The following is a 15,595-nucleotide window of genomic DNA, read 5'->3' as shown; positions in this document are numbered from 1 at the left end:
TACGGCCACGCTAGAAATTGATATATTAACAACGTCCCAAGTACATGTAGTCAGGTACCTAGGTCCATGTAGACTAGCTCCAGCTCCCCGCATGACTCAACGCCAACCCCACAGCATCAGCATCCTTCAACTAGGCAGCCTACCAACACATCGCTTTCCCAACACGCCATATAACCAAACATAAATGTACTGATATTCAGTGAAGTAGCTGTATTAACTCAGTCATCAAACCCCTGGATCATTGGATCTAAGGTAGTTTAACAATTGCTCTTCGGAGCCTTCACTTTTTGCACCTCCATTCGAATCTCCTTGTTTCCCCTTTTTTGAGCTTGTATTTATTTCCTCAAGTACAACTAACACATTGGCGATATACCTCTTCTGCACTTTTATATGTTCATCTCTGTTTTTCTAGTTTTTCTTACGGCAACTCTTATTTTTCTTCTTTCTTTATTAAATTTTCTTTCTGTCGTCCTCTTCTAAGCATGTATTATTGCTGGGGACGTGTCTGTGTACTGCTTCCTACATTGGGTATTATGCTACTATATACATCACCATGCAGCTTTTTCTTATACCCTGTACAAAGACTCACTGCTAGCCGATATTGCTTTATTCTTCATTACAGCCGAATCACAGCCATCTTCCCTCGCTCTTTTTCTACTCTAGAACATTGTATGTAAATAAAGCTAACCACACTGTACTACGATATAGTGAGTATTCATTTGTAGGCACTAACTGAAGATTGGCGCACTCATCTTCTCTTCTCCTTCATCGTCGTTGTTCTCCCCAATTGTTGCAATGGCGAAGCAGAGTTGGCGTGTATCATCTTTTTATACATGTACAAGCTATTTTATAATCCTAGGTGCCATTGCTACAAAAGAATTTGTGTTTTTAGATCAAGACTATTACCGCAGCTGTCATTTGTCTCTCCCATGCCAGCAGACCTCACCTCGTATAATTCGAACAGTAAACTAGCCTGCATTTAGAGAACGGTTTGGATATGCCTTTAGGCAAAACGCACTGAAGCCGTTGTTATTAGGAGCTTTTGTCTTTTATTTAAGATTTTTTCTTGCATTCCAAGCAGTGGTATTATGTGGCATACGTAGTAGGAATGCACACACAGTTTATGCGCCTACGTGATGGTATCTCTGTATATTGATCCCAACAACAGTCAAATAGTCCCCGTATTTGTCCCAAATCCAACCATAAGACTACCCAAAAGCCATACTCAAAAAGAAGAATGCTATAGAAATCCATAATACCTAGTCCATCCCCATAAACACCATACGGCAGTGGCTGTAGCGGTGGCTACGTGTGCAGAAACTACACACCAAAAAAAGGTTGCAGCACGGAATCCTCGAACACAGAACCAAAAAAGAACAAAAGTGAAGCCTCTCCTTGCGGAAAGCAATGCCATGCATTTGGTAAAGTGTTTCTTACTTTTAATTACAGCTACTTCACTGAAAGTTGACCATTTTACTTTGCCTTATAAGAGCATGTTGCAAAGGGGCCTTGCAGCGTCCCACTCCCACTAACCCAAAACCTCGCGGCGTGACTAACTCGCGCCTCCCGCAGCCTCCACAGCCACCGCCCCACTCAAAAAAGGCAGCCAACCACCATCTCGCTCCGCCCATCTCGCAACATGCCCTTATAAGTCAAAATAAAATGTAAGACTCTCAGTGAAGTAGCTGTAACTAAAACAGGAGCGTCAGCATCTGTACCGCAATAGTCCTTTGCGCTCTCCGCAAGGGGAGCCTTCACTTTTGTTCTTTTTTGCTTCTGTGTTCGAGGACCCCTTGCTGCATCTTTTTTTTGTGTGTATTTTCATTTCGCTTTGCTTGCCTTTTGCAAGCAACATTACTGCGATAATTATTGCACACATAGAGAGATTTTAGTCTACTGAGCACGTTAAGATATATATAATTTAATTTAATTCATCGTCTGTCGTTTCTTTCTATTCGATAACGGTGCTGTTGATAGAGGCGAGTGGTCCAGTCGCCACGTGCGTACACGTACTACATGTAATGCTGCCTAATGCATAGCAAGCCTCCTATCCAATCTCACCCAACCGCAGCCGTTTCATTCCAAAACACACCATCAAAAGCATTCACTAGACGGAAGCTTCTTATCACAAGTAATACAATGCCAATCATTCACACACAGTCAAGCAAATAGTTTTTGGCCCTCAAAATTGAGTTCAATTCATTTTATTCAGTCCGCCATCGGATATGTCTATCCCTAGAAGGCACATCAAGTGCCATCCTTTTTTGGCGTGGGCTCAAAAATCCTGACCACGCTGTTCCCAAAAAATAAACCAAAAAATAATGACTTTCTTGATAATAAAACGACAAGGAAATATGAATTCTCTCCGCCTCTAATGGCATGCGCCCTAAAAATCTCCAACGGACCAGATCTTAGATAGGACAAAGGTAAGATGAGAATTTAAAAATAAGAAAAGAAAAATATGAAACATTCCCCCCAATATCCCCAGCATATTCCATATATGTTATATATACACGTATCAATCATAATATGTTCAAATATTTAGAGTGCTTGCGGTAGCAAATACGGTCCGAGTCATCACCACCGTCTTTTCGGGGCCACATCCCAGCAACGGCGGAGATTCAGTCAATGTGGGTAATGAGAAAGTTCCGGAAAAGTATGGCTTGCCCGGAATCTCAGGGATCGACCCCATCGACTCACTTTCATTGCTGGGATTTGTTTTGGGCCCGGGGGCAGCAGTCACTGCATCTTCGTCGCCCTTCTATGACGTCTCATAAGAAATAGCAGTGCCGCAGAAGGTGTTGCGGTTGTCCTTGTCAAAGACAACTTGCTGGCCGTTGAGGTTGACCATGCTGACACTGGCCTTGGTGCTGACACCAAAGAGCTTGACTGATGAGCTCTGAATGTCAATCATGCTATCCTGGCAGTTGTTGGCGTCGACACAGTCTTGGGCGTAGTTGTTGAAGAAGCTGTACATGCCAGTGCCGTAGATGAGCGTGTTGCTGGAGTTTACCACACGGATACCCCAGGTACGGGCGCATGTAGAAGTGGTGCACTTGGAGAAATCAGGGTCAGCAAACTTGGTGTTGGCCGTGAAAGGAACTCGGGCATCAGGGTTGCCCTGCATGTAGGCGGTTTCGGTCTGGAGGATGCTGCTGTAAACGTTCTGAGCGCCGTTGAAGTTGTAGTTGTAAAGCTGGCTGTGCTCGGCAGCGGTACCCCAGAGCCAGGCACCCTTGGTACTCTCGAGCAAGAGACCACGACCATTGTAAATGTTGACCTGGTTGTGGTCAGAGAGATCAAGCTCGTGATCAGCAACCCAGAGCCAAGAGTTCTCCATGTAGATGCTGGCGGAAGAGGTGACGTGCAGAAGCAAGAAAGCGCCGATGCAGGCTGGGTTAGGAGAAGTTGTCACGGTGGGAGTCTTGACGCAAGTGTTGGACTGCAACTGAGTACCAGCAGAACCGCCAATACGCCAGTGGACGTCCCAAAGACCGGCAGAGCCCTGAGAAGCGCCAGCAACGTTCCACTCAACGATAATAGCACCGGGTTGGGGGCCGAGAGTCTCAAACATGATGTCTTGAATCTCAACGTTGCCAACGTCGCCAGGCTGACCAATCTGCCAGACAGGCTTAGGGTTGTTCTGATCCTGGAAATTGCTGCCACCAACCATGATGAGAGGCCAGATCTCACCAACAATCTTGATGTTAGCGGGAACCTTGACGGTATTAGTGATAACATAGGCACCATGGTCAAAGTAGACGATCTGGCCCGAGGTGGCGCTGTTGAAGACGGCCTGGATTGCAGCAGTGTCATCAGTGACACCGTCACCCTTGGCACCGTGAGCCTTGACGGACACAAAGTTGCTGGCAGCGACTGTCTCGTATTGAGGCTTGCTCTTAGTGAAGATCTTGCCGCCAACGGTCAAGGCGGCGGGCTTGCTGACGGCGGCACGAGTACCCTGAACAGCCTGTCCTGCGTTGGTGCCAGAGTAGGCACGACCCTGGGACCATGAAGCAATGTTGGCATTTCCATTGAGAAGGGTGGCGCCATTGGTGCTCTTGACAGCAATGGGGGTGTTCTGGGTGGTATCGACGTTATCCAAAACGAGGGAACCAGCGGTGCCGTTCTGGCCAGTGCTGTAACCGGTAAGCACACCGACCTGGGTGTTGGTGATTGTGGAGTCGGAAAGCAAGATGGAACCGACGGCGCTGTTGCTCATGTCAATACCAACATTAGCATTGTTGATAGTGAGACCCTGGAAACTCCACAGCCAGTTCCAGTTCATGTAGATGGCAGTCTGGCAGCCGTTGAAGACGAGGTTGCGGCTGGTGAACTGCTGGTTGCCGACCCACATACCCAAGGCACCACCATTGAAGGTGAGGTCGTTCAGCCAACCTCCAGAGCCATCCTCCATCCAGATACCCTGCTGCTTGTTGTTGGAGGAGGTATCGGTGTTCATGTTAAAGATGACGTTTTGAATTGAAGTAGCTTGGGCAACCTGCCAGTGAATACCAGTACCAGTGTTCTCGGGCTGTCCAGTCAGGTCAATCTTGAAGTTGCGAACCTGGCGGAAGAAGTTGTTCTGAGAGGTGTATCCGAAGGGGTTGGAGTCAATGACGGCGAAACCAGAGAAGCCTGCAGAGGCCTTGAGGGTAGGGAGGTTGGTGGCATCACCGATCAGATGGGTGTAGTACCAAAGCTGAATGGGCGTTGAGACGATGTAGGTTCCAGGAGGGAAATAAACGATGGCAGGAGTCGTAGTGGAGGAGTCGCAACCTTTACCACATCGGTTTCCGTCGCTAAGAGCAGCGTTGATGGCAGCAGTGTCATCGGTGACACCATCACCCTTTGCTCCATAGTCTTGCACATTGCGATAGACCTTGTAGCCGGCAGCACCGAAGGGGACAGTGCCGTTTCGCGCGATGTTGGGAAGCCACCAGCTTGTTGCAGTGGCCGCTTCGACCAGAGCCTGGGTATCAGCGGCGGGTGCTGGTGCAGCAAGAGCAGGCGCCGAAAATAGACGCAAGGCCAGGAGAGAGGCCGTCAAGACGGTTGAGAGACCCATCATGACTATGAAACAGTTGATTGCCGCTTTTCTGCGATTCGAGTTTCGAGGATGGTTGCGTATATCCTGTTCAGTAGGTATAGGCTACGCGAGAGAAACAGAGTCAGCGGTTTGTTCAAAACAAAAGATATTGCCTAGCCACAGGCTTTTTGTATAAATTGCACAATTGGAAGTGTGATGTAGTGTAAAAGGGATATATATGTGCACGTTGATGAGAGACATGTAAAGGGCAAAGGGGGAGTTGTGAGACGGGAACCAGAGAAGAATGGACTGACTCTGAATATCCTCTCCCTCAGAAGCTTCAAGCTTGAAGCTTTACTATCACAGCGGATATGCGCAAGACAGTTGTCAATGCGCAGGGAGGAACACAACAATGATGAGAAGAGGTGTTGGTGAGAGGATTGTGAAAAGTGAGGCCGGACAAGGTCCTTTAATAGGCCGCGGCAGTGAATGGGAAAAGGCTGACAATAAAGAACAGAACAATACAACGGCCAAAGAGAAGGTTGTGGTGAAGCATGGTGCGTTGAATCGACACCCCCCTTGGCTTTCAAACGCCCTCGAACCCCACCATCACGCGCCGATGGCTCTTTGCATGAGACCGAGAAGGAGGGCAAAGCCAAGGCGAGAAGACGCTATGCAGCTTCTTCTTTGGGCTCAAGCGCTGGCCGCCGTGGCGAGGGTCATGAGGCACCCGCACACACACATGAAAGGCGCGCACACAGATGCTCCAGCAAACCGTTATTCTCCAGTATCCGGCACCAGAAGCTTTCCTGATGCCTCTCGGGCCGCACAGAAGCGAGCAGCATGGGCCATCCACGCCCTCCATCCCGCTGCTCTCCACAGAATGACACCTCCGCATGCATGCAGCGTTGTATGTAGTGACTTACCACGCCAAGATGATGATGATGTTGTTGCGTACAGGTCTTGTACGGTAAACGCTGGTAGTAGAAGGCAGTTGTATGCGGCGGAATGTCAGGCACTTGCTAGAACCGTCTTAATGCTAGTGAATCTAATCGACGGATCGTCTATCTCTCCTTTGATATGTCAGGGGGACGAGGGGACGAAGGGCCGAAAATGGAGTGGGCCGTTTATGCGATAGATGAAAGTGATTTGATGCGAAAGTGAAGTTGCGAGAAACGTTATTCCAAACACAATCGGACGACGAATGAAATGACAGCTGACAGCCAATGGCGAAACAGAAAGAGCTGCTGAACAGAATCGAAACAAAGAAAAGAAAAAAAGCAAAACTCGAGCTCTTTTCAATTGACTTTCACAGAAGGTCCCCAACCGTCTACTAGGCGGTGGTTGATGAAACGAGATGGTTGAAAAGTCAATTGCAGCCTTATGGAGAAAGAACGCCAACAAAACGCGTCACAGGAGAGATGGAGATAGGAAACCTGCCTTATATCGGGCACCCATGCCAAAAATAGGCCAAGTTAGAGTCGGCATTTTGCGCGTAGTGCCCTCGCAGCCTCTCCACTGAGGGCGAAAGCTTCTTCTCCCTACTCGGTCTCCTTGTTCCGCACTCGTACGCGCGGCGGCAGCTGTTGGATGGGAGCGGCGGGCTGAACCAGGACCTCTGAGACAGCCAGGAGCCTAAGCCTCGCAAGAGCTCATCTAAAATCAGAGACACAGTGGCCGGTGGAGTGCGATGATGCTACGAGAAGCGCTCCGTGTTTGGGTCTGGATGCTATTCGCGAGCTTGTCTGGGCATCGATGGCGCATTAGCCTCGAGTCTCTGGTCAGTCCTGGCTATTAGCGTAGCCGCCACAGCGGCGTGGTGGATACGCGGCTGGTCAGGGACACAGGGATACCTATTGGCTGCCACCCTTTGTTTCAGCCAGCCTGGACATGGGATCGTTACATGGGTGTGGCCAGCGACCATCCTCCCAAGGCCAGCAGTAGATCCCAGGGGAACCGCCTGACCAGCCCATCGAGAAGAGCTCTTGGACAAACTCCGACGACGTCCAATGTCCATCTCCTGTTCGGACATCCGCAGATATGAAAAGAAACAGCGAGAAAAAGCCGCCGAGCCAAGAGAGCGCGCCATGCATGAAACGACGAGACTCCCCGAGTGAGGGCGCAGTACTGTTCTGTTTCAACCACCCGAAAACGAGATTGAGAGCGCCGCTACAACATTCTAGTCAATGACTGATCGGCAAAGAAACGAAGACTACTCGATTAGGCTATGTATACCAGAGTATTGAGACACCAAGCGGGCATCCCGTGCGTAAAAAGCGTATTTTCGGACCCTCATGATGAACCGCATAAACTCAGCTGGCCTTGCTATGGTTTGCGCCCCAGCGTCGATCTGGACCTTGTGGCACGGCCGCAGCAAAACCTTTTTGCTCGTATTCTTGATGATCGATTCTCTGGCGGCGGGACAGGAAATCTGGCTGTCGCATCCAATCCTTGGATCGATCATGTCTTGGTGGAACAGAGCAGAGAGCAGCATCAGTGTCTGCCTCTGCGCTCTCCGCCCGGATCGGGAGATGAGCCACTAGGGCTAAAAGCTTAGCGCCGCACCGCTGGAATTACGCTTTGCCCCTGGGCTAGCATCCTCTGGGCGGGTTATTCAGCACTAGCCACAGCAGCTACATCATGAAGGGATCAGGGTTACGGCGGCAGAGGCGGGTGCTCTGGGCGCTGTACTTGTACAACGCAGCGGGCGCTCCCAGGCCTTGTAAATGTTCCGCTATCTAGATGTCAGTTGTACTAGTACAGGCAAGCACTCCCCGCTAGCCGTAGATAAGTCTCCGGCCGCTTCAAGTTTTAGCCCTGGTTATGAAGCAGCTATAACTTGAACCTTGAATTTACACCTATTTGCGAGGGTTCAAATCGAACCACAAATCTGATCAGCTGCTGGCTCCCATGCTGGCTTGTGAAAGCCATCAGCCGACCCTCTGTACCGGCAGCTGTCTCTCTGTTTCAGAACCGCAAATGATGTCTTGTCCTCGGTACAGTAGAGTCGCATGCAATGCAAGAGAGAGACACCAAGCTGAATCACTCTGAATAGGGGAAGCAATGGAATGGAGAACATCATGGACTCGCCACCGAGTACAAGAAAGGAAAGAGAAGATTAAATTCATTGTCATGCATCTGTGAGATACTACATGATGTGCCACGAGATGCTCCCTGTCAGCATAAAGAAGGATCAATACTCCGAGCCACAGACTCTGTAATACCGAACTAGCACCAGCTATCGAGATGCACCGCGAAGATCGCAATTTAACAGCCTTTGTGGCATTTGGCACAGCAGACGCAGTCGGCCCATTGTCCTGGATCTGCGCTACAAGTACAAGTAAGGCTGCGTCCCACATCCGACATACCCGGCTACACAAAGCGCCTTTCTTGTGGGCGTGCGACAAGCTGTCACCTGAGGTAGCACTCCTCTCTTGTCGCGAATTTCCTAATGAGGAAGAATAAAGGAATGCCAGAAAGAAGGAGATGGTACAAGCAGAGAACAATACACAAATCCATCCGACACAACCAAAACACAGCATGATCGGACGAACGATGCACCGGCAGAGCATATCGCAGCACACTTGGAGCCGAGAAGGATCATGAAGGTGAACCAGAAAACCAGAAAATCATCATCAACCCCACGCCGACGAAACGCGGGTGTTAATAATGGAGCGTCCCAAATAGACAAAGGACCAGGGCATTGACTGGCTAGCAACTTCCGGATCCCAGCCCTTGCAGCAAATCTGCCGCTAATTAGGCATCCAGCCTTCCAGCGGACGAGCCTGGTTAGCCTCTGCGACCCGTGTTTCTGCTCTACACAATCATACACCGTTCAATAAACGGTTGCTAGTGCCCCCTTCATTTTATGCTGTTCATGCCAGTACCGCTAGTATCGCGCCGTATCTTAGCACGGAAGCTTCCACACCGCAAACTTTTGCCTACACAATCGCCACCAGAAGCAATAGTTCGCCCGTCTATTTTACTAAGTATTCTACCTCCTGTACTTTACTTGTATAAACCCCCAACAGACGGACCCCAGCCACGTCACCCACCCATGCAGATGCACCCCAGAAACTGCCCGGAGAGAAGCCGGCCTGCCTGCTCTAGGTGCCGCGAGACGGGTGCTCTGAGGCGTAGAGCAAGGAGTACATGCTGCTACCGGCTTCCCATGCCCTGGCCAACCCGTCCGGTAGATACAATAAGCGAGACCGAGCAGGCAACAGGTTGAATTAAGCTTAGAGGAGAATATTGCTGCCAGCACTTACTGCCGCTGCTTCCAGTGGCGTAACAACAAGCGCACCTATCGTATCCTTTTTATAAAACCCACCCATAGGTAGCTGACTAAGTCGGTCAACTTCTTCCCAGCCTCTATAGAGACATACTAATTTCTACTACTAATATATCAAAAGTGCTCTACGAGATATCTCTTGGCAATTCGCTCCTGCTGACAAGCTGCAGCTTCCAAATCCCGGACCGATGACAGCCAGGGATTCCCCGCACAAAGGAAGACGGGCAGTACAGATAACAACAGTATGCCTTTTTGCTATGCCGCGCTTCCCCGACCTTGCCTGTTAGTCGGAGTGTTATCCTGCAGAATATGAGCAGTAGAATACGCTCAAAATACGATCTGATGCAACCCAAGCATGCAAGGGAACTATTACCCGTTGACACCGCAAGAGAGTAGCTGGTAAAGGATTCAGCGGTTTAATGGATTCGGTACCCGTTCCATCAGCCTACCAGAGGCCTGCAAGGAACGCCTCATCCAACAAAGCCCAACGCTTCAACATACACAACTCCACAGAGACACATTCGTACAAATGCTCCGTAGACTAAAGCACGGCTTCTTTTTAGCCTCCCAAGCCTTGGCACCACCCATCCATCCAGCTGTCAGCTCACCGCCCGTTTTCTCGGAATGGGCCGGTCCTGTCAAATCTCCCCTCACTCTTCCTGTTCCATTGTTCAGTACATACTATGTAGTAGAGGCGTTATCCACAATGCTTGGTAATACCAGTTGGGCAATCTACTTGCGGCCAAGAATAATCACACAGTTTCTTTTTTATAACGGGCCGAGAGGGCTTGATTGAGGCTGCTTACACGTCCAATCAGGGTAACACTAGCTCGGAGAGAGGTCCCGATGACTCTTTGACAGGAAAATATGCCGCAGACGGATTCCAGCGTATTGTACTTCCTAATCCGTATTGTTTTATACTCTGCCTATTATGGCAGGTTTGAATACTCTGTAAAAATAGAGTATTTCGTCATATTCCAGTAACAAAAGTAATTTAGCGGTCACACCATATACTACTTATACACTTCATTAAACAATGAGGCTAAGCTGAGCCATCTACATGTTTCAAAACACCAAATGCCTACATCTCTAATCATAGCACAACACAATTATTCCAACTTCAAGTTCAACATATGCTCTCAACTCTGTTTCCTGACTCACTCGCTCTCATTACATACACATCTTACCAATCCCCCCGCAATCTTCCACCCCAGATTATTTTTCCTCTCTTCCCTCTCTCTGCTGCAAACCCCACAAAAAGACCCTCCGCATCCCCACAAACTAACTCGGCCATACCCGCATCCGTACTGCAAGCCCAAGCCTCTTAATTTTTTACCCTTCAACCGTGCTGTCTAAACTCCGCACATACGCCGAGCCGCAAAGAGGGACGGCAGCACAGATCATCAGATCATTGCCACAATTAGTAGATCAAAAACCACCCTGCTGACTTCACAAGCCCTGCTTGCTAGTTAGCGGCTGGCTTAATTCATACACACACATACCTACTTTTTTTCATCCACCACGCGGTGCATCCTCGGCTCGTTTGCCTCCGTTTTACTTTGGCTAACGCGCCGAGTTGTCAACTATAGACAACTACCTTCCTCAAATTATTAGCTTAAAAAAAGGCATACGTCATTTTGTGTTTATTCTTCTTTTTAATCTACGTCTTTGTTCCGACTACTAGTTCTTTCAGCCAGTAGGCTTTTTGCCCACTATCCCTCCCATCAGCCAATGGATGCCCAATCTACGAAGAGTAGTTGTACTCCGTAGTGCAAGATACAATAGAGTTGATATCCAGCTGGACAAGGATTTTCCAATCCCATCTATCAAATCTAACACGCCCCCTCCATCAACGAGGCAAAAGAAACAAAAAGGTAAACATTCCATGTCAAAAGCTTCTCTCTTCTCTCTGACATGAGTGACTAGGGGTACATAGCTATTTTTGTCATACGCATCTCGCAATCCACACTAAGCCATCAAGAGCAAGTCAAATGTTCACATCAGAGCTGAAAATCTTGTCAAACCGTCAAAGACGGACCAAATTAAGAATAAGTGCCGAAAAGGCTATCCATTGTTATCCTCTAACATACGTAGAAAAGAAAAGCAAAAGTAAATACCCGTATGTGCAAATCATAACATAATCTCGTCTATATGTCTCTCGCGCCACTAATCGAAAATAAAAACAAAATCCCATTTCCCTCAATTTTCCTAAACCGCTCGCTCCCATTAATAAGAAAAAGAAAACCAAATAACAAAAGAACCCATATTATGCATGTCTATGTCTTATGTGTGAGAAAAAATGCCCATTATCTGGCATGTAGACAAGAAGGGTCAAAAAGTTATGACGCCTGTCCAAAAGTCTACCGTTGGTAGGCCTGGGCCTCATGCCAAGTAAAATGCCAAACATGCTCGGTCTATTGCAACCCTATGCCCAAAGTAGTCTATTCACCGAGTGGTGCAGCTGATGTAGAAAAGCCAATCGAAATAAAGTCAAGTGTCAGAGAGGAACCGACGCTAGAGCGGCGAACGCCCCCGTCTGGTCCGTGATAGATGCAACCAAGAAGAAAAAAATCATGAGAAACTAAAACCGATTGTGTGCGCCATTCTGTGACACCAACGGGCGGTTTTGGTAAGACCTGCTATTAAAGGTCCCACAGCCAAGCATGGTCTATAATAATCGGACCGGATGCTCATATTAGTTTAAAGACGGATATCGCCGATGCCGGTGTTGGCGCTCTTCAACATCTCAATGTTTTCGACGTCTGCGCCAAAGTCCATAATCAAGATCTTGGGATCTTGTCCAGTGCTGACGATACGTCGGTAATCGCTCTTTGCGCTGAGAACCCAGCTAGCATGCCAGCGAGGGAAGTAGAGCAGTTGGCGACCCGTCTCCATATCCCAGACCTTGATGTCGGTGTCGTAGCTGCCACTGATGAGGCGTCCACTCACGCTATCAATGTGCAAGCTACGAACCAGGTTATCGTGCGCTCGCATCTCACGGACGCATTCCCCAGTATTGGCATCCCAGATGCGAATCACCTTGTCGTTGCCGGCCGAGGCGACATATCGTCCATCCTCTGAGAACTGAGAGCAAGCCAGGCCCTTGGTGTGGCCGACGAACTCGCGAATGCATTTGCCCGTGTCAATGTTCCACAGCTTCACGCGGAAATCTCCAGAGCAAGAGACGATTGTGTTTCCACGCATCTGGACAGCATTGACGGGGCCAGTGTGGCCACGGAGCTGACGGAGAAGAGCGCCAGTAGCTCGGTCCCAAACACAGATGCTAATGTCCTTGCTGCAAGTCACAATGTGCTTGTCATCAAACGCCAAGTCGAGAACAGCGGCGGTATGATGAGTAAGGCGGCGGATGGGTCGATATCCATTCTTCACATCGTAAACAATGCATGTGGAATCTGAGGAGCCAGTCACCATAATCTCATCATCATATTGCAAGCAAAGGATGGAAGCTTTGTGGTGCTCTGCAAAGGAAGCCACTTGTGGCTGAGAGGGGGCCGCTTTGTAGCTGTCGGAAAAGTTGACATAGTGTGTGGGATTGCCCTCGGCGTCTTCAAGAACGTTGGGGGCATTGACGACTTCAGGAGGTCCGATAATCAGACGGCACTCCAGAGTCTGCATGTCCCAGATTCTAATGGTCTTGTCTCTAGAGCCAGAAACGATTTTATACCTGCGTTCGAATTAGTATACGAATGAGAAACTAGTTGTATGGGGAAGATCAGGGGTGAGACATACTCATCAAATTGCAGACAGTAAATGCTGTCTGTGTGTCCGTTGAGATACATGGGACAAGCTTTACCCTCCTTCCATTTCTGAGCGAGCTCAGCTTTGGCACGGTAGATTTGCCTCCAATTTTTGGAGGGAGCAATCTCAGGAATGCCCAAGCCAGTACCGGGCTGGACAGGCTCACCAGTGGCATAGGTAGTGGTCATCTCTCGTAGACAAGACTCTCGCCAGATATGCTGGTTACGGGCCACCTCGTTCCAGTGTCGGGACACAGCGCCAGCTTTGGCAAGGGCAGCAGCATCAAGATAGGCCAAAACGTGGATAGCGAGCTCGGATGGAAGCTCCTTAATAAAGTCGATCCTGCTGATGTTGCTATCTTGACCAAGCATAGACCCATCATCACTGACACCTGATTCCATAAAAGGCTCAGTGACGACAATGCCAATTCCGCTCTCACGGTCATTGCTATCTTCGCTCGCAGATTGCAGCCATTGAGTGTGCGTCACCTGTCTGTTGTAAAACTCGTTTTGCATCGCCACCGAGGCCTTTGCAGCGGCCCCAGTATTCATGGGGATATACGGAGGCTCATCTCCCATTGCGGGAATAGGCATTTGATGGTCCAGCTGTTGCTGTTCATAAAGCCCATCCTCGGTGCCGTAGAAAGACCTCGAGCGACGAAAGGGCGCGGCGTGGCGAAAGCGATTCCAGGTGTGGTGTGCGCTGGTTGGTCTGGCATTGGACGGCTGCTGGTTCGAATCAGAAGGCTCAGCAGTGACGGATGGTCGGCGATGAACATGAACCATGCCTTTGAGAGACAGGGAAGCCCGACGAATGACCCCTTTGATGGTGCCAGCTGTGCTTTGAGCGCGGCCACGGCGCTTTCGAGCAGGCAATTCATGTGCGTCTTCGGAGTCGTCGATGGCAACTTCAGTAATCTGTCTGGGTAGGTGCGAGTCGTCGTGGCCAAAGGCAGTGTGTTTGTGGTGTCGAAGAAGGTTGGAGAGGCTCATGCTGCGCATACGCTGGTCATGGGGCTCGACAGGTGCACCAGCACCAGCGGCCTGATTGCGAGCAGGCGCCCCCATCACGTAGGACTGAGCATTGTTCGCCATGATGTACGTCTGAGCAAAGTCTCGGCTTGTAGAAGAAATGTTGGTAGCACGAAGTACAGATCAAGCCACTAATCGAATGTAGAGAGCGTCGACCGGTACGTCTTCGGTGTGCTCGAAGGACTGAATGTGACCGAGATGAATGGATGGCGAATCAAAGGCCAGACAAAGGAATTTGTTGAATACGGAGAGGCCCGCGAAGTGGAAGATGGCTCGTGACGGTGGAGTTTCGTGTCGTTGTCGGCGCAAAGAAGGATGGCTGACTAGTCTAGAGATGGTCTGCTGAAACACCCAGCGGATCCTGGCGAAAAAGAGGCGTCGACGAGCTAAAGGGACGGACGAAATAATTCCTCGCAAGACAAAGCAAAACGGACAGAAAATAGAGTATTGAGAGAAAAGCAAAGAGAGTCTGGTCCGAATTGAAAACTGCGGTTGGAATGCGGAAGGAGAAACGAGATGGGCGGTTCTGCTATTGCGCCACGCGGCGGCTGACAACACTGCCTCGTGCGTGTGAGTCCAGAGACTCCTCGTTTCGGTTTTAGTGAAGAATGGAGTGGGAACAGGAAAGCTGCTAGGCGGTCATGCGGAATCCTGTTGCGCGGCAGACGGCAGCAAGCAGAAGATTGGGGAATGGAACAAGAGGGGAGAAAAGGAAAAGAGAGTGGTTGAGAGAGAAGGAGAAGAGGCAAAGAGAGAGTTGCGCGATTCAAGGTGATGAAATGTTTACTACGGGCTTAAGTTAAAAAAAAAAAAAAGGGACCGCCCGATAGCGGTACGTATCTTTCTTGAGCCTTTGTCTGCCGCTAATGCCACTACCGGGCTGTGTTGGCGCATGTACCGCTACCTCGGGTACCTGTACTTGTGGACGCTTCTACCATTCGACAAAATCTCGTGTGTCTGCAGGAGAAGAACAAACTTTTGCGCCTCGGTGCAGGTGATGCATTTATACCCAGTTATGCCGCCCGTTTCAATATTGATGAAACACACGGTCCTTTTGGCACAAAGCATGACGAAATTGGCTTTTATTGACGACTCTGCCAACAGTGTCTCTGATAACACAAGTACTGATAAGTAAGCCATAGCCCGCACAGGTCATCCCGTCAGGGGCATCCCCAGAGTATTGCTCGACGGAGAACCACAAAGCGTCGATGCCTCTCTCCACCGCGCTTCCGTAGTTTTTGGTCTAGTAGGGGTTAGTGGTCGAATCCGGGGCATCTCAAGGGGAAGATGCCGGATGAGTGTTTGACCAATGGCTGGATTCAATGCTTCGCGATGGATTTGCAGCACAAAGCATTTACATGTATGCTCATCAAGTACATGTACCTGTCGCGGGCCAAGTGCCGTGTGCCGTACCATTCAAAAATCTCATCTCCCTTCCCCAGGGGCAACAGCCTTCCGCAAATTTTTTTTTAAACAGGGTCTCCC

The 15,595-nt window shown here is 49.4% G+C and overlaps 4 protein-coding genes across 4 annotated transcripts; 1 reads left to right on the top strand and 3 right to left on the bottom strand.

The window, feature by feature from the left end:
• Positions 1 to 2,571: 2,571 nt before the first annotated feature.
• On the bottom strand, positions 2,572 to 5,351 carry GGI43DRAFT_167809 (pectate lyase superfamily protein-domain-containing protein). Its single transcript, XM_083199658.1, has 2 exons — positions 5,344 to 5,351; positions 2,572 to 5,152 (listed from the first exon to the last, which is right to left on the bottom strand). Exon 2 carries the CDS (start codon positions 5,069 to 5,071, stop codon positions 2,762 to 2,764), a length of 2,310 nt encoding a protein of 769 aa, XP_083065385.1. The 5' UTR covers positions 5,072 to 5,152; positions 5,344 to 5,351; the 3' UTR covers positions 2,572 to 2,761.
• GGI43DRAFT_167802 (uncharacterized protein) lies at positions 5,184 to 6,277 on the top strand. The gene has a single exon (XM_083199657.1). The coding sequence runs from the start codon at positions 5,442 to 5,444 to the stop codon at positions 6,165 to 6,167; it is 726 nt and encodes a 241-aa protein (XP_083065384.1). The 5' UTR covers positions 5,184 to 5,441; the 3' UTR covers positions 6,168 to 6,277.
• A 1,627-nt stretch (positions 6,278 to 7,904) lies between these two features.
• GGI43DRAFT_167782 (uncharacterized protein) lies at positions 7,905 to 8,749 on the bottom strand. Its single transcript, XM_083199656.1, has one exon. It carries the CDS (start codon positions 8,599 to 8,601, stop codon positions 7,960 to 7,962), a length of 642 nt encoding a protein of 213 aa, XP_083065383.1. The 5' UTR covers positions 8,602 to 8,749; the 3' UTR covers positions 7,905 to 7,959.
• Positions 8,750 to 11,856: 3,107 nt separating this feature from the next.
• Positions 11,857 to 14,587, bottom strand: GGI43DRAFT_167773 (WD40-repeat-containing domain protein). The gene is made up of 2 exons (XM_083199655.1): positions 13,071 to 14,587; positions 11,857 to 13,005 (listed from the first exon to the last, which is right to left on the bottom strand). Exons 1-2 carry the CDS (start codon positions 14,171 to 14,173, stop codon positions 12,021 to 12,023), a joined length of 2,088 nt encoding a protein of 695 aa, XP_083065382.1. The 5' UTR covers positions 14,174 to 14,587; the 3' UTR covers positions 11,857 to 12,020.
• Positions 14,588 to 15,595: the final 1,008 nt, after the last annotated feature.

The sequence above is a fragment of the Trichoderma evansii genome (genome assembly GCF_050947405.1).
Source record: "Trichoderma evansii strain SZMC 28006 chromosome Unknown GGI43scaffold_2, whole genome shotgun sequence".
Lineage (NCBI taxonomy): Eukaryota > Fungi > Ascomycota > Sordariomycetes > Hypocreales > Hypocreaceae > Trichoderma > Trichoderma evansii.
Note: the sequence above shows the minus strand (reverse complement) of the source record. Positions and strands in the feature narration are given on the sequence as shown.